Here is a 22,255-nt window from a genome sequence, read left to right as displayed (position 1 = left end):
GCACCTCGCTCTCTCTCATCTCCGCGACCCCAGGTAACAGTCCGGATCCCCCGTAAGTGGGACCCCAGCTCACGCTGATGGAATAACACTCCCTGGTTCCCCATCAGCGTTCCAGCCCCGACGTGGGAGAAAACAGCGTGGCCTGGTGCAAAGAGCACGGGCCTGGGAGTCAGAGGCCCTGGGTTCTAATTCCGGCACTGCCAATTGCCTGCTGTGTGACTTGGGGTAAGTCAGTTCACTTCTCTGTGCCTCCTAAACTCCCTCCTTCTTGGACTTGGCTGTCCCACGTGGAGCGGGGACGGCGTCGAGCCTCATTAACCTGTACCCAACCCGGCGCTTAGAATAGCGTTTGGCACAGAGTAAGCGCTTAGGAAACACCATAGATTAAAGGCTGAGGGGAAACCTGTCCTGCGGCTGGTCGGAAAGGTGACCGTTGCAAGGAGCCAGGGAAGAAATGGGGGAGCCAGCGCAAACGGGAGAGGGGCTGAGTGGGAATGTGAACTCTACGGGACATAAATTAAACCTGATAAATAAACCGGTCACCTGATGCTTCCCAAACAGGCGGGGGCTGGTTTGACTGATGATCCGTGAAGCGGGAACCATCTGAAAGCAGGCCTCTGCTGGTGAGTCAAAACACACACAGATAAGGAAATGCAGAAAGCACTTCAAGATTTTAAAACGAACGACAGGCGCCGCTCGGAACCGGCCCCGATCTGTAATACTTGGTCGTGGCCAGGGAGCGACTGGTCTCGGCCCGAGGGAGGGTCCTCAGAAGGGTGGACCATCCCTACGGGGAGCGGAGTTGACGGACAGTTATTCCCCTCTCTTTCAAACCTTATTGAAGACACATGTCCTCCAAGAGGCCTTCCCTAAGTCCTCCTCTCCTCCCACTCCCTTCTGCTTCGCCCTAACTCCCTTTATTCATCGCCCCCGTCCCAGCCCCGCACCGCTTATATCCCTATCTCTCACTTATTTATTTACATCAATGTCCGTCTCCCCCTTCGGACTGCAAGCTTGCTGTGGGCGGGGAAAGTGTCTGTTTTTTGTTGTACCGTACTCTCCCGAGTGCTTAGTACAGTGCTCTGCACAGAGAAAGCGCTCAATAAATACGATTGGATGAATGATGGCACCCACTGGGTGCTCAGGAGAGCCGCCTGTTAAGACAGTAGGACAACTAAGAGGAGAAGGAACCGGCTGAGCGATCAGATGGAAAGTAGGCTCGGTTTCCGCTGAGGGCTCGATAATGCCATCGATATGGACGTTGAAACCCGTAGACACCTTGTGACCCTGTGCGCGTTGGCTTGTGTGGCTCACTGAGATCACAAACCTATAAGACCTGCAGCGGAAACTATCTGGCGCAGGTCCTACCGCGTGTTTTCTCTTGAGTTCATGGTGGGTGACACAGTCCCAACTCAAATCATTCAGGGAGAAGCGGATGCTGTTTTTCAAGCAGTGATGGTTTGAGTTTTAGCGGTCGCCCCAAGCAGGAAGGGAGGGGTGGAGGAACCGGTCGAGCCAATTTTAGGAGGGGGTGAGTTCTCCCCATCTCCCTTCATGGCGGAGTGATCCCGGTTGGGAACGGATGGGTACTGAGATACAGCCCCTTAGGCATTTGAGAATTCTAGTCATCGGTGTTCCATTCCCTGGCAGGGGCTACTAACCCGTGAAGTTCTCCGCATTCCTTATGGCCTGGAATGTTGACCCCAGATGGCTCTTCCTTCCCCACCTGCCTCCATTTCTCCTATTGAGAGAGAAAGACAGGGAGAGGGAGTCTTAATAATAATAATTGTGGTATTTAAGCGCTTACTATGTGCCAGGCACCGTACTTAAGCGCTGGGGGGGGATACGAGCAAGTAGGGTTGGATTCAGTCCCTGGCCCACGTGGGGCTCCCAGTCTCAATCCCCATTGCACAGATGAGGTATCTGAGGCCCAGAGAAGTTCAGAGACTTCTCCGAGGTCACACGGCGGGCAAGTGGCAGAGCTGGGATTAGAACCCATGACCTTCCGAGTCCCAGGCCCGTGCTCTGTTACGCCATGCTGCTTGCCTTGTCGGCCCCCACCCGAACACACACACAACTCCCTGGTGACGGGGAGATCCCTCTCCACTTTCCCCTTCCCACTGGGACTCGACTTCTCCTCCCATCCGTGGGACATCGCCTCCCACGGGGGCCTTTCAGCTTTCCCACGCATCACCTGCCCCTCGACCAACGGGAAGAAAGCAGCTTAACTTCCCCTCATCTGTGGACCCAACCTTGAAAACAAGTAAGCAGAGCACCGTGCCCGGGGCCTACACGGGGCAGATACCAAATCTTTGGGAGCATGTGAAATAAACGGAAGCCGGTGGTCGTGCCCTCGAAAAACTTCCAAACGAATGAGGGAGACGGGCGGACGGATGGTACGGCTACACTACGGATGAGAGGGAGAACGTTGTCATATCCAAAAAGTGAAGAAGTAACTGAATAAGTGGAAGCGATCAACCGCTAACTACCTAAGAGCCAAGGGAGTTTGCGCCTTCGGACGGCTGAAGGCAGGATTCGACAGTGCCGGGCTGGGCTTCTCGAATCTCCGTAAGAAAATGGAACCGGCAGGGGATCTGATGGAGCAGAGGTGAGATTACTCAATTTGAATACTTTAAATGGGGGTTGCGGGGAGACGAGGCCAATGCTCCCAGCCGACCAGATGGAGAGGCACCTGTCACGCTGCTTGCAATTCGTTTGGAAAAGAAGCGAAGAGTCCGGAAAACCAGGGAAGGTCCAACAGAATACTCTCCTATTTGGAACGTAAACGAAGAAGGAGGCCGCCTTAAATTGTGTCCCCGCCTCCCCTTCTTTCCTTTAACCTCTCCGTCTCTCCACGTCTCTTTCCATCTCGCCTCTCTCATTAGTTTGGAAGTTCCTAGGGGGCATGACCACAGGCTTCCGGTTTATTTCATATGCTCCCAAAGATTTGGTACCTGCCCCTCGTGGGCCCCGGGCACAGTGCTCTGCCCTTTGCTCCGCCCACCCGTTTTCCAAATCCCGTCCATAGAAGAGGGGACATGTTAAGCTGCTTTTCCGTTTCTCCTTTTCCCCACCTCTTTCTCTCATGCTCTCCATTTGTGAGACTACTCTCCCCGCCCAGCTCTGCAGCAAAAGTTTTCAGAGAGTCCAACCGTCTGGCCTTCCACAGCCCAAGTAAGCCCAGACTCTCAGGCCTGTAAGTTCCTGTTGCTGCCCTCCTCAGTGGTGCCAAATCGCTCAGAGACGGAGATCCTATGCCACAGGGTAGAAAAGGTGACTTAGGTCCCCAGGCCCAGAATTCAGTGGCCATAGATACACTTTTCTGGTTTTTGTTAAGCACTTACTATGTGCCAGGTACTGTACTAAATCCTGGGGGTAGATACAAGCTAATCTGGTTGGACACAGTCCATATCCCACAGGGGAGCCACAGTCTTAATCCCCATTTTACACGAGAGGTAACAGGCCCAGAGAATTGAAGAGACTTGCCCGAGGTCACACAACAGACAAGTGGAAGAGCAGGGATTAGAACCCAGGTCCTTGTGACTCCCAGGCCCAGGCTCTGTCCCCTAGGTCACACTGCCCCTGGTACCAGGCTGTGGGCCCACCCAGTCCATACCTTTTATTCTGTGCCTTTGGAGTGCCCCGTTCGGGTACTTCCAACTTAAACAGGCTGAAGTTTCCTTCACTCGCCCCGGAAGTCCAACTTGATGATCCAAAAAGGTCTGTGTGAGCCGAGGGGAGGAGCATCTTGGAATGTAGACGTTTCACTGAAAGTGGACTTTTAATCCCACGGTCTGGGACCTCGGCTTGGCCGGCCCAGCGTCTCCACAGTTGCCCGGTAGACGGTATCAAATCTGCTTCAGATCTGGCTCAAACTGTGGTTGAAATTCCTTGCTTCAACAAGGCCGCGGTGACGTCGCTGCTGAGCTCCTCGCGGATGCCTTCAGATCTCCCGGAGCTCGACTTGGGCCGTCTCGCCGGTTTGGAACCCGGCTTTCGGGACCGCGGCCAGCGTGAGCTCGAGTGCGTCCGTCCACCCAGCCATCGGTCGGTCGATCGGTCGTCCTGAGGGAGCACCCGCTGCATGTAGAGCCTGGTCAGAAAGGTCGGAAGAGCTCAATGGGAGGAGGAAGATGGGATCCCTGCCCCCGAGGGGCTTCCAATCAAGCGGGAGTCGAGGTCCGTGGCGCATTCTGGTCCGGGCGACGCTGCTGGGATTCATTTGTTCTGGGGTCTCGTCGCTGCGCTATAATGGAGTCAGACACCACTGTCTCCACGGGATCTCACCGTCGCGGCATCTTCGAAACAAAGAAAAGCTACGTATCGGTACGTGCATCTATTATAAATGTATAGACATATAACTCTCAGGTGAAGCAGCACGGTCTAGCGGAAAGTGCACAGGCCTGGAATTTAGAGGACGTGGGTTCTAATCCCGGCTCTGCCACTTTCTGCTGTGTGACCCCCCCAAGACACTTCACTTCCCTGCGCCTCAGTTATCTATCTGTAAAATGGGGATTAAGACCGTGAGCCCCGTGCGGGACAGGAACCGAGTCCAACCTGATTACCTCGTATCTACTCCAGCAGTTAGAGCAGCGCCTGGCACATAGTAAGGGCTTAACAAATGCCACGGCTGTTGTTATTACTTCCTCCTACTGTTCTCTCTGAGGTGCCCGGTACGGCTCTGTGCTCAACTGTAGCTGCTCGAGAACGGTCTCGACGGGATCTTATGGAGCAGAACAGGGTCGCGGGGGCAGCACGGTCTTCCCTAGGGCTGCCCTGCTTTGGTCCGAGCGCTGGACTTCTGGGGGTGAGCGCTGCGGTCCGTGCGTCATTCTCCCCCGGGGGACGCCCCGCTGTGTTCCCTATGCCGTTCTCCTCCACGTGACACATCCCGCCGTGCTCTGCGCGCTGCTCTCCTCCTTGCGACACGTCCCCTGTGGAGCTCGAGCAAAAGGAACGGGCGTACAGAGTGCGGCCGGGCCCTTCTCAGCCACCCAGTCGCCCCTCTGGCTGTGGCTGTCCCCCCGACCGAGCTAGATTGGTACGGGAGAGGCGCCGCGGGGGGACCCGGGCCGGGAACACCACAGCGGCTTCCTCTACGCCACTCCCAGGCCTCGATGGCTCGGTAGCCTCTTCCTGATGGACCCTGGTGCCCGATTCTCAGTTTGGAGGGGCGTAGTAGGGTGCGGTGATGTGGGCTGGTCTCTGACAGGGACGTCAGGCTGCTTGTCCTCCTGGACGCTCCTCACCTGCCCGCTTGGACCATCCCACCCCCCGACTCCCTTAACCGTCCGCAAATCGACCTCCAGGAACTCGGTAGGGTCCGTTCAACTCCCGCCTCCCCTGTCTATCCCTGAATCTCCTTCCGGTGACCAGGCCTGGTCCATCCCACATCCTTACCTGTCCCCTCTCCCGGTGTGACTGACTCTCATGAAGCATCTTCTAACTTTTCCATTTTTCTTTTGGACTCCCAGGACGGTTCTCTATCCATTAGGCCTAGGGCACGCTACTTCTTACATACAACAATATCCTCCCAAGGGGCCAGTGGACTCGGGCAGGGCCGAGGAGAGCGACAAGGCCAGGAGAGGTAGAACGGGACCACTATTTTGACTCCTCCAGATCCACTGTGAAAGTCAGGCTTCACCTCTACTGGTTACTGGTCAGGTAATATGTCGTTTATTTGCTCCTGATCTAATGACAGGATGATTTCTTACAAGAAGTTGAAATGTTTTCTCGAAATCAGTTGGGCTAATTATATGTATTAGCCCTACGAACGTCTGACTTAGTGCCCTTCTCTCCATATGAATCATCATTAAGGAGAAAACGAATCCCTTCTTCAGGTGCCAATATGCAATTTAAATGTCAGGTTTGAATGCGGAGTTATAGAATCAGCCAGTGATCACTGTGTTTTACGAGGGAGTTAGAGAATTATTCATTATACCGGGTGACCAAAAAAAAAAAAGCTCTGGAAAGCATTTTCAAAGATGACATTTCCATTTATGTTCCACTTCCATTTCACAGATGAGGAAACGGAGGCCCAGAGGGACAACTGACTTACTTGCAAGGGCGGGCCTAGAACGCAGGTCTGCTGCCTCCCAGTCCCGTGTTCTTTCCGTGAGGCCGGGCTGCCACTCCTTTTCTCAAAAAATCAGATTTTTTAAGCGCTTTACTATGTTCCGGGCACTGTCCTAAGCGCCGGGGTAGATACAAGGTAATCAGGTCGGACAGTCCCTGTCCGACACGAGGCTCACGGTCATAATCCTCATTTTACAGAGGAGGCAACTGAGGCCCAGAGAAGTGAAGCGACTTGCTCAGAGGCACACGGCAGACAAGTGGCGGAGCCGGGATTAGAACCCAGGTCCTTGCGACTCCCAGGCCTGTGCTCTATACGCTGGGCCGCAGCTGTTTCCTCTCCAGCCCAAGGCCACTCACCGACAGCTCGGGGCTTAAGATTTGGGGTCCCTTTAGTGGGGAAGTGTCAAAAAGTTTAAAAAGCAGCCTGACTCCCAGGGAGTGGAATTTCCGTTTCAAACCACTGCCAGCAGCCTGGCCCCACTAGATTCTGACCCAGACAAGTGGGTGAGAATCTAGTTCCCCTAGTCCGCGCCAGTCCCCCTCGGATGGGGTCCCGGGCCGGATCCCTGGGGAGGGACGCAGGCTCGCTGCCGGGAGGGGACGCGGATGGGCCGGGCAGAGCCAGCCACCGGGTCAGAAGCAGAGACCACACGGGAGCCGGGCGAGATTGCGTTTTCATACGAAATGTATTGTGGCTCTCTACGCGCGCTTCCGCGTAAAATTGAAACCGTCCGCTGGGTCGTTTCACGCGGGACTCGTCCGGCTTCACTTGCGCATACAGGGAGGGAGACAGTTATATGTCATATTCACAGAATATACATTCACGTGCATTCCCGCGCGGGCTAGGCCAGGGGGATGGCCACGGCGCCGTTGGCCCGGGCCCGGCTCCGGAGGGGGGCGCCGGCCTCGGCCGCCTCGTCGCCCAGCTCGTCGCCCTTCTTCTCCTTGAGGCTGTTGATGAAGCGCAGGGTGATCTCGTCCCACTCCTCGGGGAGCAGCATGAGCAGGAAGCCCAGGCAGATGATGACGGTGGCGGCCAGGCGCACGACGCTGAAGATCACCTCGTGTTTCAGGAGATCCACGGCTGCCGGGCGGCGGGGAGGGGGAGAGGGAGGGGGAGAGAGAGGAAGAGAGTGGGCACGGAAACCGAAACCCGCCCCGTGAGGCTTGAACCTCACGCCCTGCCTTCCCCGGAGCTGATCCGACCTTCCGGACAGGGCGAGGTCAGCAGCGTCCGGCCCCGCCTGCGTAATAATAATGATGATGATGCTACCTGCTAACTCTGGGCCTCAGTTCTCTCATCTGCAAAATGGGGTTTGAGACTGTGAGCCCCATATGGGACAGGGACTGTGTCCAACCCGATTTGCTTGGATCCACCCCAGCGCCTAACAGTGCTTGGCACATGGTAATTGCTTAACAGATAAGCAATTAAGCAATAATTAATACTAATTAAGCGCTTACCATCTACCAGGCACTGCTCTAAGAGCTGAAGACACAAGCTAATCAGGTTGGACACAGTCCCTATCCCGCATTGGGCTTACACTCTTAATCCCCATTTTACAGATGAGGGAACTGAGGCCCAGAGAAGTGAAGTGATTTTCCCAAGTCACAAAGCCGACGTGTGGCAGAGCCGTCACGCTGTGCGGAGCACCGTGCGATTGAACTGTTCCAGCTGAAAAAATGAGGTGGCCTGGGATTCTTCTGTGGACTTCAGGTTCGCGAAACAGTTCCCAAGGGGAAAGCCACAATTCAGTCCCGGTCCCCGAGCCAGCATCGGGAATTTCGACGGGGTTGGAGGTGGGAGAGGAGGGAAGAGCGGACTTACCTGCATTTCCAGGGACGCTGAGCACGGTGCCGATGGAGATCAGGATGGGGTAAGTCAGCACGACGCCCACGTTCACCAGGATGTTGAACGCTGGGAGAGCAAAGACAGGTACGCCGTGAGACCACGTGGCCTTCGGGGTGCTCTGTCTTCGGGAACCTTCCTTCTTATGTAAAGATCCATCGCCTTCTGCTTCTGGAGGGCAGGGACTGAGTGGGCCTTCTGCTTCCGGGGGGCTCGCCCGAGAACCCAGGACAGTGCTCCGCACACAGCAGGCGCTCAGTAAATACCACCGATTGACAGGGAATCCATCCATTACAGTTTTCATTAAGCCCCTACTGAGAGCGCAGTACCGAACGCCACGTTGCCTTGGGACTCTTGTCCGGGCCAGTCTTGAATGGTGGAGGTGGGGGAAAGGAGAAGAGGGAGGGTTGGGGCGTGGGAATACTGTTTTTCATCTGCTTTCTCTGCCAAAGGAAACACTTAAGTATTTACATCCGTGCAGACTGGAAACATAAAATTCAGAACATTTCAATACCGGCCTTTTGCATTACCACTTGATCGCGTTAACTATATGGTGTGTCACCACTGTTTCTCGGTACGTTTATGTTGCTTTAGGTCCCCTGGTCCGGTTTTGGTCTAATCTCCCCGCCAACCCGACTGCATTTAGCGTCGTGTGGCCGAGCGCACGGCTTTCATGGGCGCCGGCTGGGGTAGAGCCGTGGGCCCTCGGAGGAGAAAATTCAGTTGCCCCTGACTTCCACATATGTGGAAAGGAGGGGGAACGGGAAAAAGGAGAGACCGGGGGTCCCACTCCTATCGGGAAACTGCATGGGCCTGGGGGTCGGAGGACCCAGGTTCTAATTCCGGCTCCGCCTCTTACTGCTGTGTGACCTTGGGCAAGTCACTTTGCTTCTCTGTGCCTCAGTTCCCTCATCTGCAAAACGGGATTTCGATACCTGTTCTTCCTCCCATTTAGACTGTGAGCCCCATATGGGACCCGATCATCTCGTATCTGCCCCAGCGCTTAGTACGATACTCGGCATATGGTAAGCATTTAATGGACAGCACGGTTACTATTACCGTTCCCTCCACATTCCCTCCGACCGGGGCTCCCTCCCTGCTGCTCCCCATGTTCGGATACTGACGGCTGAACTTTTCTGACCCTCTAGACTGTGAGTTTCTTATGGGCAAGGAATGTGTCTGCTAATTCTGTCGTGTCGTACTCTCCCAAGGGCTCAGTACAGTGCTAAGTGCTCAGTAAATATTATTGACGATTGATTGATTGATTGGCCACCTGCCCTGCCCCAAGAAGTTGGAGGGGAGGCGGCTGTCCTGCCTCTCTCTCCTAATCTTCCGCCAGTCCCCAGCTCCTAGGAGGCCCTTCTCCTCCCCCACCTATCTTCTCCGACCTGGGTGGAGCCCAAAGTGGATCGAGAAACATCGAGAACAAGGGAGCCCTAAACGTAGCACGGTTTCCCCCAAGGTAAAATGAAATGGCTCAAATAACATGCACTGACCAGGAAAGATTTTTGCTCTGCAAATACTTAGTTTTCAGTGGTTTCTTTCGGATCTTCTTCAGCAGACAGGCACCTTACGCTAGGAGAACTAGAGCTCTGTTAAATGCTCAGTGCCGAAGCTCAATGCTTAAGAGACCCGGGGGAAGGTCTCAGAGAACTTGAGGTGGTGTGGACTCTCTGCCATGAGCTCTGCCCTATCCTAACCTAAGGCGAGCGAGGGTTTGGATGACCTAAACACAGACCATCCCGCCGAGATCTGCGGCTCTGCATCTGGGGGGTGGTGACTGAAACTGAGATAAAGTTCTGTGTCTTTTCTCTCTCTCTCATTCTCTCTCCGACTCCCTAAAGTACTCAGTACCCAGGAAGCTCCCGCTGCAGTTCTCGGCCACTGATCTCCTCTGACCCTCCCCGGAGCCAGAGCCCAGAGCAGCAGGACTGGTTCACTGGTCCACTTTTTACTCGGCCCCGGCTTTGGGCCGAGGCCAAAGAGGACGGGCTGCTCTAAACTAATCATTCGGAAGCTCTTGCCGTGAGCACCTCTGGGATGAGTCAGGTATTGACCTTCAAACTTCCCTTCGATAAAATCGGCAGAGTCTGTGAGGTCCGTGGCTGAAAGCGACTTCTCAAGTCTCCTGGTAGGGCTGGTTAGCATCTCGACAGCTTTCAAAAACTAGGGAAAATGGTCTCTCCTCTCGGCAATAAGCTTTTCTCTTTCAGGGCGCTCAGTCCTACGTGCCTATTCAGACCCTTCCATTCCATTTCAGAGCACGGAAAGTGGCCAGGGTAGGAGTAAGGAACGCTCCCGGGGAGATCTGACTCGGACCGCTCCAGCGGCGCCCCGGGCGGGAACCAGGAAAGGGGAAGGGGGCCGACTTACCCAGCCAGAGCCCGGCCATTCCGCAGAGGCAGCCCCAGGGCAGCGCCGCCAGGGACGACCAGTGCTCCACCTTGGTGAAGTACAGGATGAGCGGGGTGAACGAGATGAAAATTAAATTGAAGAAACCCAAGGTGGAGAAGAAATGGGCTGCTTCGCCAAAGTTGGCGCTTCCAAGGAACATCTTGAACAGGACCTGGAAAGAGAGAGGGCCCGGTGAGCAGAATTAGGGGCGGGGAGGCGGAGGCCGGGCCCGAAGACCGGCGTTGACGTCACCACCGCCCCCCACCCCACCGGTAGCAGCTGCGAGGCCCCAGGAGTTCTCTCCCTTCAAGATCGGCTCCCCGTTTCCATCCCCGGTTCCAGGCCCGACTCGAGCACGGGGCCATCTCCCGGAGCCACCGCTGCCTCTCACCCAGCGCTTAGAACAGTGCTCGGCACATAGTAAGCGCTTAACAAATACCAACACTATCTCCACGGCCAACACCCCGGCCCGGGCGCCAGCCGGAGCCTGCCTTGACGACCGCGTCGGCTTCCTCGCCCGTCTCTCCGCTCTAGCCCGCACTTCTCTCCCCGCACTTCGTAAATGCGATCACTACTGCGACGCCATAAACTAATTAGCCCAGTTGGAACTTTTCAGACTCTTCTCCCTTTCAAATGTAAATGAAGGGACGAATGGTAACTGAGTTTTTGCAACTAGGGTTGGCGTCATATTTCCCACCCGGTTGAATAAGGACGGTCAGTTGGTGGAGGACAGAGGGACCGTGTGTCTTCTACCTATGCTGTACTCTCCCACGGGTTGAGCACAACACCCTACACCCATTAGGAGTCCAGTACAGAGCTCTGGTGCCCAAGCACTCACCCACATACGATAGAGTCGACGGAGGCCGACGAGTAAATGATTCGGGGCCTACCTTGTACAGCGCAGACGTGGACGCCGATCCGACGGCAAAGGCTACCCCTATGATGGAATCGCCATGGAAACCGTCCGCGTACGCCATCATCACGATCCCCGTGATGGCCATGATTGCGGCCACTATCTGCCGAGCGAGCAGACGGAAACGGAATAGTTGAATGCAACGTTGTCTCGGAAGCGACCCGGCCTAGCTCTCTGGGATTTCGGAAGGACCGCTAAAGAGACAAACCCCTTAGACTCCGACCTTACTCTAAAATCCTCCTACGTCGCCAAGCCCGAGGGGGTGATATAGCTAGAAGGGGAGGGTGGGGGTGCGGACTAAAGAAAAATGCACACAAGCAGGCAAACCCCCCGGCGTGTGACCCAAATCACCCCATTTCTCTGGGTCGCGGGCGCTGTCTGGATCTCATCACAGCCGTTGCGGTTTCCCTAGGGGAGCCGCCGTGGGGAGAGAAACGCTCTCAAGAACAGATGAGTTCCCTCTACAGGGAGGAGAGGAAGCATCTCGGGCGTCTGTTGCGGCGCCCAGGCGCTCTATCCAGTGCCTTGAGCTCAGCAGGAGCCCGTGAGCTAAATCCCACGAGAAGGAAGGTGACTCCTGCTGCTCCTCTGCTCTCGGCTACGGTTTGGTCAGACCGAACACACTTGGCGCGTGTGAGCCCACCAGCTGCCTCCTAGCCAGTCACCGGACCAAATTATGCTCTCGGGAGTCTAACCGGAGGCCAGATTTGGTCCGAGAACAGAGAGAGTAAAGATAGACTTGTACAGGACAATACTAAAGCTGCACGTTACCTCCACCGGCGAATGGAGCCTCATCCTCTCTTATTTACATGTAAATTAATTCCAATTTTATAGCACAGAAGCATAATTTCATTTAATTAGTCTGGAGCATTAACTGCACAAAAACAAAATATTCATAACTTAATGGAAGTCATCATGGCTCACTGTCAGTTGACATCATCCTGGATCTAGTTGAAACAGAGGGCAGCCCGCTCCCTGAACTGAAAGACAATTGTGCAGAAGCCCGCTCGATAAAACTGCCCTGAGTTACTTCGGCTGAACTGTTTCCCCAAGCCACCCAAGGTCCCGGTGAACTGCAGGACGACGACTGTTTCGGGGAGCAAAGTGACAACGCCTCGGGAGCAAAATCTCCCGGATCGAAGATACCAAACGGAGGTAGCGGACCAGAGTCGGAGAGCTCGGCTAGGCCCCGCTACCCAGGATCCAGTGACGGGCCCGAGGATCTCGATGGGAATCGGTTCCCTGGCTGGGGCCGGGGAGGGAACCCTTGGTAATGAATATAATTTCCCCCGTTTCTGGCCCAGTGGATGGATTCCTTGTTACCCCAAACTCTAGCTCTCCCACGACGGGGTGGGACGGTGAGAGGCCAGGGCGGGATAATACCGGATTAATCACTTCGAACAAATGCTGCCAAAACAATCCCCTTTGTTCGTGGTGGCAGGGAGCAAGCAGACCGTCAGGCCTAAGCAGATCTGCCCTACACTCTCAGCGAAAACAGCGGGTAGGTTTGCAGCGAACCGGGATTAAAAAGTCGGGATGCGGGGAGTGAAGAAATAAAAGCTCTTCCGAAGAAAGACGCATCCGAGGCCGAATGAAAAGAACACAGTCGTCGGGTTTAAGCTCCCACCGTGGGGGGCGGTCAGAGCTCGGAGTGTGGAAACGGAGCCTTCAAAGTACTGGGTAATTTGGGCAAATGACAGGGTCCAGGGACGGGTGGCCTGGTGCGATTGTCAGGGCTGAAGTGACCCAAACTGTCTGGCCCGCGGTCGCCCTTAGAAGCCTTAGAACTCTGCCAGGCCTCGTCCCTGCCCCTCTCCCACCCCCGCACTCACAGCGGGCGCCCCCGGCCGCGGACAGCCCAAGTTGGGAATGGGGACGACGAGGTTGGAAGGAATCGTTCGTGTTGGACACACTGGGGCTTTCTAGGTTCTCGTGAGAGGAAGCGTTTCCTCAGGCAGCGATCCGGGGCCGCGAGTCGGAGAGCGGCAGGGTGGGGAAGGCCGAGCTGCCAGCTGGGACCCGTTCCCCACTGGCTGTCCGCCTTGCGAGGACGGGGTGGGGGGGAAACGGGGGCGGGGGGGGGGGATCATCGTCACCATCGTCAAGATCCTGACCGACTTCAGCCTCCCCGACCCGAGGAAAACCAAGCCTCCGGGGAGACTAGTCCTCTGCACAGCAGCTGGGAAAACCTCAGGTGGAACCCAGAGGATTGGCAGCTTTTCTCTACCAAGTGCCAAGAGAGAGGGACCCCTGACCACCACTGTCACGGCAACCAACAAGTTGCTCCTGGTGCTAGTTTTACTAACTGGCTACAGAGTGAACTTACAGGATCTGCTGAACACCTATCACCTTGCCGCGGACCCGGCAGAGCCTGGGCGGGGCGTAGAGCCGAGATAAGTGGGCCGGTCGCTGTTGAACTTTTCAGAATTGCTCAGGAGAAAACAACCTCTTCAAATAATAATAATGTTGGTATTTGTTAAGCGCTTACAGAGCACTGGGGTAGATACAGGGTAATCAGGTTGTCCCACGTGAGGCTCACAGTTAATCCCCATTTTACAGATGAGGGAACTGAGGCACAGAGAAGTGAAGTGACTCGCCCACAGTCACACAGCTGACACGTGGCAGAGCCGGGATTCAAACCCGTGACCTCTGACTCCCAAGCCCGGGCTCTTTCCACCGAGCCACGCTGCTTCCCTAAATGCTAATGCTGCTTCAAATGCCCAAGTTACATAACAGATGGGCTTGGCTACCCACAGCAGAAGTAATTTTTGCCCATTCTGCTTCCCCGACTGACTATGGAAATCTAGAGGGGATAACACTGTCGACCAACCGGCACCCCAGTAGATGGTAACCATGTTTTAGGAGGCTGTCTCCTCTGCTCCGTCGGCACTCGGTGGAAAGAGCACAGAACTGGGAGTCAGGAGAGTTCTAGTCCCGGCTCCGCCGTCCGCTGTGCGATCCGGGATAAGTCACTTAGCTTCTCTGTGCCTCGCTCCCCTCCCCTGTAAAATGGGAATAGAGTAACTGCTTTCCCTCCCTCTTTGATTCCGACCTAGTGGGGCAGGGCCTGGGTCTGACCTAATTATCTGGAATCTGTCCTCGTGCTCAGCAGAGGGGCCTGGCAGATAGTCCCTGCTTCAAGAAATACCCCCGTCATTCTCTCCAACGACTTTTCAAAGGTTCACTGAAGCCAAAAGAAAATTTAGCGGGCAACTCGAGCACACTTTCTTCACCTGTCACGGTTTCTCCGGGATAAAGCAGATGATAGGCGCAGTGACAGATACGCATTTACCATCTAAAACAACCGGCACTAGGGAAGAAGCGGATCGACGCTTCTAGACGGGAAGCTCCCCGAGGGCAGGGACCGTGCGTCTCGCTTCCGCTGCCCTCTCCCGAGCCCCAAGGCCCGGCCCTCAAGAGGCGCTCGGTACGTCCCCCGCGGGGATGGATCGGCCGACCGTCGGGAGGGAGTCCGGGAAGGGAGCCCTTCTCTTTGCCGCCCGGAAGCGACGCGCCGGACGGCCGGAGATGCGTTTACTTGGCCGGGGCCGTGATCGCTCGGATGATCTAATTATATCTGCCCCCAATGTGTCTCGGGGGGAAGGAACTGCTGACGCTGCCAGAAGGCAAAACGCTGAGTGGGGTCTGGTAGCATCTGGTGTTCCGTGGCCTGGTTAGGAGCATCGTTAGAAGCGCCCCGACACCCCTCTGCGGCGGGAGAGGCGGGATCCCTTTTCTCATCGGGCCGGAGTTGGGGGGTTGTGGGCAGGACGTGGCTGGGACCCCCCCGGCGGAGGCGGGGGGAAGAGGACAACGTCCCCGTTCCTGCTGCAGAGAGGGGGCCTCTCCACTCGACTGCCCCCACCCCTCTATTTCTGAACGATTTCTGTCGGCCTGCCAGTGTCGTCTCCAGGGCAGGGAATGAGACGCCTCGCTTCCGCTGTATCCTTCTCCCGAGCCCTGGGTCCTAATCCCGCTCGGCCATGTGTCCGAGTGTGATTTTGGGCAAGTCACTTCACTTCTCTGGGCCTCGGTTCCCTCATCTGTAAAATGGCGATGAAGACTGTGAGCCCCCGTGGGACGTGGACTGTCCCCAACCTTATTAGTTTGTATCTATCTCAGGACTTAATACAGTGTGTGGCACATAGTAAATGCTTCGTAAGTACCATAAAAAAAAGCCCCTAGTACCGTGCGTCACAGCTACCAAAGGTCACTGCTGGACTGAATTCTACCCCCCAGATTTTGGTGCAATCCATGGTATTATCGATCGCATTCTATGATAATAATAATAGTGGCATTTGTTAAGTGCTTACTATGTGCCAGGCACCGTAGTAAGCGCTGGGGTGGCTACAAGCAATCGGGTTGGACGCGGTCCCTGTCTCACGTGAGGCTCTCGATCTTAATCCCCATTTTAATCGACAACGTAACTGAGGCGCAGAGACGCGAACTGATTCGCCCAAGGTCGCCCGGGAGCCAAGTGCCAGTCCTAGGATTAGAACCCAGGTTCTTCCGAATCCCAGGCCCACGCTCTACCCTCGAGGCCATGCTGCTTCTGGCCCACTACGTGCACAGCAGCCCTGCGGGAGAGTACAATACGACAGACTCAGTGGACGTGTTCCCTGCCCATAGGGATCTTCCAGTCCGGAAGTGGCTGTCCTGAGATAGGGGGCTTGGAAAAGCCCAGACGGATGTTTAGGATTGGAAATTCCCGGTGTATCCGTGGGAATTTCACCTATCGTTTGCTGCACCCGCCTAGACGGAGCCAAGGGGGTTTGCTTCGGCAGCCGGAGTCCGACCAATTTGGAAAAGGAGGGGCCTCCTCTCCTTCCAAGCCGCTGGCCCCCAAGAAGGAGGAGGTACGTGTCACTTTACCCCCCCACCCCCGGACCCTGCCCCGCCCTGTCGTCTCCGCTGTTCGCGATCCCTCAGCGGCCCGTACACTCCCACCTGCCCCGGGAAGCTCAGCGGAAACGCCGAGGAGAGCCGGGGTCGGGGGAGCGTGGAGAGCCTCCCTTTAGACCCCGGCCGGACAAGCGACCGGTAGGCCCGTTTTAAAACCAGAGGTGTCATTACCCTTACGCCCATGAACCTGTCTTTCAACACAATCCAAGAGAGCAAGAAGACAAATGCTTTGTTACAGCAGAAGAGAGCAGAGGCGTCTGTGGCTGTCAGCTTCTTTAAAGCCAGTAAGTACAGGTAACTAGTCAGAGTCCACAGAATAGAAAAGGGAGCAGTCCTTTTAAGAAAGAGCTTCAGCGTCAGGCCATCTTCTCCGAAGATCCGGCCGCATTCCCTGGGGAAAGAAGACAGTTTGGTACTCAGTTTCGTTCTCCCCGTGAGTTAGGGTGGGCGTTCCTTCCGGCCAGGGCCCGGGTCGCCCCGCCGGGGCCCTGCACCCGGTGGGATTCGGCCGTTTTCGGGCTTCCCTCACGCGGGTTCTGGGAAAACTCTGCCGAAAACGCTTTTCGCCCGGGGGCGGCGAGCGCTCCGACGTTGGCTGCCCCGAGCCTCCCCCGGCCCCACGCGGGTCGCGCAGCCTGGGGTGCGGGAGCTCTCCGGACGGAGCCCCTCCGCCGCCATTCGGTCTCTCTTCCGAGATGCCCGAGGGAGACGCGCTCAGGTGGCACTGGGCCACCGTGCTGGGAGAGGCGTACAGAGAGCCGGGCCCACGATCTGGAAATGCCGGAACTCAGGAGTGAAGTCAGGACTTAACGATAATAACAATAATAATAATAATAGTGGTATTCGTTTGTTAAGCGCTTATTATGTGCCAGGCAGTGTACTAAGCGCCGGGATGGACACAAGCAGATCGGTTGGACGCAGTCCCTGTCCCAGGTGGGGCTCACCGTCTCGATCCCCATTTCACAGATGAGGTAACTGAGGCCCAGAGAAGTGAAGTGACTCGCCCGAAGTCACACAGCAGACAGGTGGAAAAGCCGCGATTAGAACCCACGACCTTCTGACTTCACTTGGGAGTACTAGTTCTCGAGGAAAGGGAGATTCGCCATGTGGGAAACTGGAGAAGAGAAATCTGTTTGGGGGAAGCACACGTGACATTGGGCAGAGTTCCCTGGAGCACGGACTAGGCGGGGAAAAATAAGGTGTTTTATCAGCAGAAAGAGAAGGGGACACACCCCCGCGCCGAGGCCCGCCCTGGGTTTAGGCTGAGAAGACTGTCTCGTGGTCGTAGATTGGACGGCTCGATCCCGGCAGCCGGACAAACGGTGCCTCTCGGGGGCAGGCTCGGACGGCGCTCGGGTCACAGACGCAGAGATCGTCGCCAGCCCCTTGGGAGGGGGCAGCCGTTAGCGGCATTAAAGCTTCACAGCAAAAGCATTTCCAGGTGGGTAGGTGGGAAAGTCTGCTCGGGGTAGGGGGTCGTGGACCACGTCGGAGGGGGTGGGGTGGGTTTAAAGACTCACACAGGCATTGATTCCGGTTCCCTTTCACCTTGGCTATTCTCCCGCTGGGGCCCGTCGGCCGCAACGAAACCCCCGGTCCCTAAAGGTCAGGGGTGAGGAGAGGAGGAAGTGATTTTGCCTCAGGAAACGCTCCCTGCCCCCACAGCCGGGAGGGCCACTCCGGCCGAGGCCAACGGGTCGCTTGAAAAAGTGGACCCTGGGGAACTTCCGAACTCCGGCCGCCGCTGGTGAAATCCTGCCTCAGATCTCACCGACGGGGTCCTCGCAGTCGGCCAGCGAGGGAGCATCCCGGGCTCCACGTCCTGCCGGCTCCTACGAGTTCTGGCCGGCGGATGGACCAGGCAGCCGCTGACCGGCCGCCTTCCGCGGTCACCCGGCCCGGGGCCGCTTTAGGAAACACCGCAAACTCACTTTTAGTCACAGCCGATTCGCCCTCCCAGGGCCTCCAAAGGAGGAGAAGCCGCTCTCCCAGAGGATCGCAAGCTTCCGGAGGGCAGGGACCGTGCCTTCCGCTCTCCCCGAATGTTCTCTGGCTTCTGGTCATGGAAGGCGCCCAGCACGGAGTCCCATCCAAGACAGGCAGCCAGCAACGGCACCTTTGCACACACCAGGCATCTAGCACAGTCTTCCCTCCATTCACAGTGGGCACTCGGCACAGCGTTTCACAGAAAGTAGGTACCCAGCCCAGACAGCAGGCCCCCCGTCCAACCTCCCACACGCCACAGGCACCCGACACAGCACGTCCCAACCTCGGCAGACACCCGGCACGATGCTCCGCCCGGCAACACAGGGCCCCGCGCAGGGCGGGTCATCGTTAAATACCGACGGTGCCGCCGACACGTACGGACCCCTAATCCTTGCCAACGGTGGGAAGGACGAGGCGATCCTCTGGATCCTAATGCGCTCGTGCGGACACATTCACTCTGCCACGGATTCTGGCTGGGAAAACCCAGCTTGGTGCCCGAGGGGGAGCCCGGAGGTGCAGCGAGCCTGAGACAATCCTGGCGGAGGGAGGTGGAGGTGGGTGGAGACTGTGCTGGGTGTCTTGGGGAGGTTCCCCTCACCGGCGTCTCTTCCCCCTCCTCCTCCACATGCCTCTGCAGCACATGGAAACCGAGGGTCTCGATGGCACCTGCACAGTTTGACGTTACCGGCCCGGCGGTCTGAGCTCTTTGGAGGCAAAGAACCACGCTACTTAGTCGGAAGTGCAATCGCCTCTGTCCGTATATAACGACGATGGGATTAATCGAGTGCTTACTCTGTGCTCAGCACTGGGGGAGAAGCAACAGAATCCCTGTCCCCCACAGGGCTCACGGTCCAGGAACGAGGGGCGGAGGGTATCGTAACTTCTCTGGACCTCCGTTTCCTCATCCGTTAAATGGGGATAAGCGGCTTGTCCGTGGTTACGCGGCAGGCCGGGGGCAGAGACGGGGCTAGAACCCGCGTCTCCTGACCCCTCCAGTCCTCGCCCTGGGGCCGCCCGGGAAGGGTTTCCGGACCGTGGCTGGGGCAGGAGCTGGGGGTGGCTTTGAGCCCGGCCGCCATGGAAACGGACGGAGGGGATCTCTGCTCTCCCTCCCTCCCGGGGATGTCGTGAGGACAAAGATGAGACACGTAATATGAGTGCGCTTTGGGAATAATAGAGCTATAAGGAGATCAAGGTATTATCTCTCTCTCTGCCTTCTCTCTCTCTCACACACACACACACACACACGCGCATACTATTCCTTCCAGCCTCCTCCGCACCGATCTCCGTCCTCCTACAGCGCGGCGGGGCCCAGACAACCCCGAGTGTTTGTGTCTGCCAGTCAGCCCGCGATCCTCACCTAACACGACTCCAACCGGTAGCTACAGGAGACCGCGTCCCGGCACCGGACAGAAAGCCATCTCCAGCGGCCGCTGGGGCAGACTTAATCGCACAGATAACGACACAGCTGGCTGTCGTGTATTCCTTTTATTGCATTTCGGCCCTTCAGATCGCTTCCGTTTCCACGGACGCACGCCTAACGCCACCCCGGCCGATTTTACCGCTCCCGACGCTCTCGATTATTGACGGGCGGAGAGCGGGAGGTCAGCCCTTGCCATTAGCTGCGACGCTTTCTCCGGGAGCCGTTTCGCCGCAACCATTCCGTCTTGGTAATCGGCCTTTTTCCTTTCTATTGGGCGGCCTAGTGGAGAGAGCCCGGGGCCGGGAGTCGGGAAGCCCGGGTTCTAGTTCTAACTCTGCCGCCGGCCTGCCGTGCGACCTCGGCCAAGTCACTTGGCCCACGCGGACCTCCATTTAAAATGATACATTCCCTTCCCTTACCTAACAGGGATGCTTAAGAGGCTAAAGTTCGACAAAAAGAGAGATAGCTTTGCAGATTCAAGGTGGTGGAGAAGCCTAGTAGGTTGTAAGTACCTTAAGGGTACGGCCCGTGGGTTTTACTTTTATCGTACTCTCCCGAGCTCTTTCTACAGTGTTTTGTCCAGGAGATACCCAGTAGAGCAGTCTGCACAGAGGAGGTATCCAGAACAGAGCCGACACAATATTCTGCACAGAGCCGGCGCCCGGTGAAAACTGCTGAATACGTCGCCACCCAAAATTCGTACCGGCGACGGAGAGCTAAAGACTGGCACAGAATTCTGCTACCCACAGAGCGCGCTGACCGATGGCATAACGACAGACGTGGAAGTAGAAAACGGAATCAAGAGGGCCAACACATGCTTTTGGAGACTGACAGACAGAGGAGGGCAGCACACTCCAGATCACACTAAAGGTCTCCGGGGCCCAAGCGCTGACCAATCTTCCGTTCAGCCGTGAGACCGGACAACACCCTGGCGCTACATCCGGCTCCTTGAGCGGTTCTATCATCGACGCCTGTGGGCCGTACTCAATATCAGACGGCAGGACGAGATCGCCACCAAGTCTCCCGTGACCTGCTCACCTCGGCTCACCTCGACACAGCGACCCTGGGTGGGACGGGTGAAGACGGTAAGGGCGACGGCAGGATGCCCGGCCCCGTGGACGGCTGAAATCGGAAGGGTGGGCAGAGGCAACGTTTTCGGGCTTTACGGTGAAGCAGAGCCTCAGGCACGCTAGCTGAAAACTGGGAGCCATTGCCCCGGACGGTCCGGCTAGGGGACTGCTTTGAAGGACGGAGCAGCTCTCTTCACGCGAAAGCTTCTTAAGGGATGAGACACGAGGAGGAGAAAGAGAAAAACGGCGCCAGCCCCCGCAGACCTCAAACACGACCATATAAAGAACGGCCTTTCTGCGCGTGCAATGTGGGCGGGATCGTGGGTCCCACGTTGGCTTTTTCAGCCACACACGCGCTCCTCGGGGGGGAGTTTCACCTCCAGCCGTGTCTCTTTCTAATTTCCTGGACAAATACCGCTCGCTCGCTCTCTCATTCACTGAATGGGTGAAACTGATCTGATCTCCTAGGCGGAGTAGAGTGGATTCTCTGCTTCTGGGGTACCGTTACCCTTCTCACGGACCCCCACCCCTCTTCCCCTGGCAGATTCTCCCGACTCCACCGTGGGGGACGGCGGTGGGCCGACGATGCTCTCTACGGACCGGGCATTTCACATCCCGGGTTCCGAGGTGTCTGCTGCCGCTCCGAACCAAGCGGTCCGGGACAAATGCCCCCCGCAGAGCAGGTGGGAACAAGATAGCCCCTGAGAGAGCCCCTGGACTGTCAGATGGACGGACTCTGGGGGGCGGCGGGGGGAAGCCTGCTCCAGTCACCTGCCCTGGACGCTGCCCCATTGGCAGGCCTAGTTAGAACCAGTCTGACAGCGGGCAGACCACCCCACGCGACCCCGAGCCAAAGTCTGTCGGTTTGGGGACGGCCCGGGACGAGCCCCCAGCCCGACCCCCCCCCAGACCCAGCTCCCCGCAAGCCCAAACGACAGGCGAGCGGGATAACACTCCCCCGCCCCCGACGGGACCCGGGTTTGAAATCGGCCCGCGGGCACCTACCGGAATTTTTTCATGGGGGACTGTCTCTCCTGGGCCGTGGCCAGGTGTCCGGAATAATAGACCGGGAAAAACAGAATGTTCCAGTTTGTGGAAAACCACGTCATGAAAAAGGGGCAGTAGAAGTTCTTGTAGGTGATCTTGACGATCTGCGTGGTCCCCACCCAGGAGGACGACACCGACAGGACGATCAGGAAGCCCCAGACCACCTGGAGGAAGAGCGACGCGCAGGACCGACAGGGCGTCTTGGTTCCGCTCTCCTGGCTGCTGCTCTCCGCCAGGGCCTGGCCCCCGGCCTCTCCTGGGGAGGAGAAACGTCGGGCCGTCAGCCTCCCGGCCCCGCCGGCTCTCCCGCGGCCCGAGCTCTGGCGGGGGCTGCCTGCGTCGCCCGGGACTTCGGGGCCGGGGGAGGGTGGGGAAGGGGGAGGAGAGGTCAGGGGGAAAGGGCCTCCGCCAGAGAGACGGGCTCTTGGGATCACAACACCCTGGCCACCCCTAAGCAGTCCAACTCGGTCCTCTTCCATCTTCCAAGCGTTCGGTCCTCCCAGGTCTGCCGTCCGCCGCTCCTGCCGCTCCTGTGAGGATCCTCCCTTTGGCCCTGGACCCACGGTGGAAGTCCGTTTCCCACCTCCCCAACTGGCTGT

At 57.1% G+C, this 22,255-nt stretch overlaps 1 protein-coding gene across 3 annotated transcripts in view; it reads right to left on the bottom strand.

The window, feature by feature from the left end:
* Window positions 1–6,742: 6,742 nt before the first annotated feature.
* SLC35F4 (solute carrier family 35 member F4) overlaps window positions 6,743–22,255 on the bottom strand; it is a 67,492-nt gene continuing 51,979 nt past the window's right edge. The window contains exons 3-8 of one of the 3 annotated variants that reach the window (XM_029079161.1): window positions 21,615–21,912; window positions 16,302–16,521; window positions 11,206–11,331; window positions 10,295–10,487; window positions 7,901–7,990; window positions 6,743–7,159 (exon numbers count right to left, since the gene is read on the bottom strand). In XM_029079161.1, coding sequence (XP_028934994.1) covers window positions 6,918–7,159; window positions 7,901–7,990; window positions 10,295–10,487; window positions 11,206–11,331; window positions 16,302–16,521; window positions 21,615–21,912 — 1,169 coding nt within the window. In that variant the 3' untranslated portion in view covers window positions 6,743–6,917. Of the gene's footprint in view, window positions 7,160–7,900; window positions 7,991–10,294; window positions 10,488–11,205; window positions 11,332–11,999; window positions 12,098–16,301; window positions 16,522–21,614; window positions 21,913–22,255 lie in introns of those variants that run through there. The other 2 variants (XM_029079162.1, XM_029079163.1) reach the window with 2 other exon arrangements.

This window comes from Ornithorhynchus anatinus, chromosome 14 (assembly GCF_004115215.2).
Source record: "Ornithorhynchus anatinus isolate Pmale09 chromosome 14, mOrnAna1.pri.v4, whole genome shotgun sequence".
Classification (NCBI taxonomy): domain Eukaryota; kingdom Metazoa; phylum Chordata; class Mammalia; order Monotremata; family Ornithorhynchidae; genus Ornithorhynchus; species Ornithorhynchus anatinus.
This window is presented reverse-complemented; position numbering and strand designations above follow the sequence as displayed.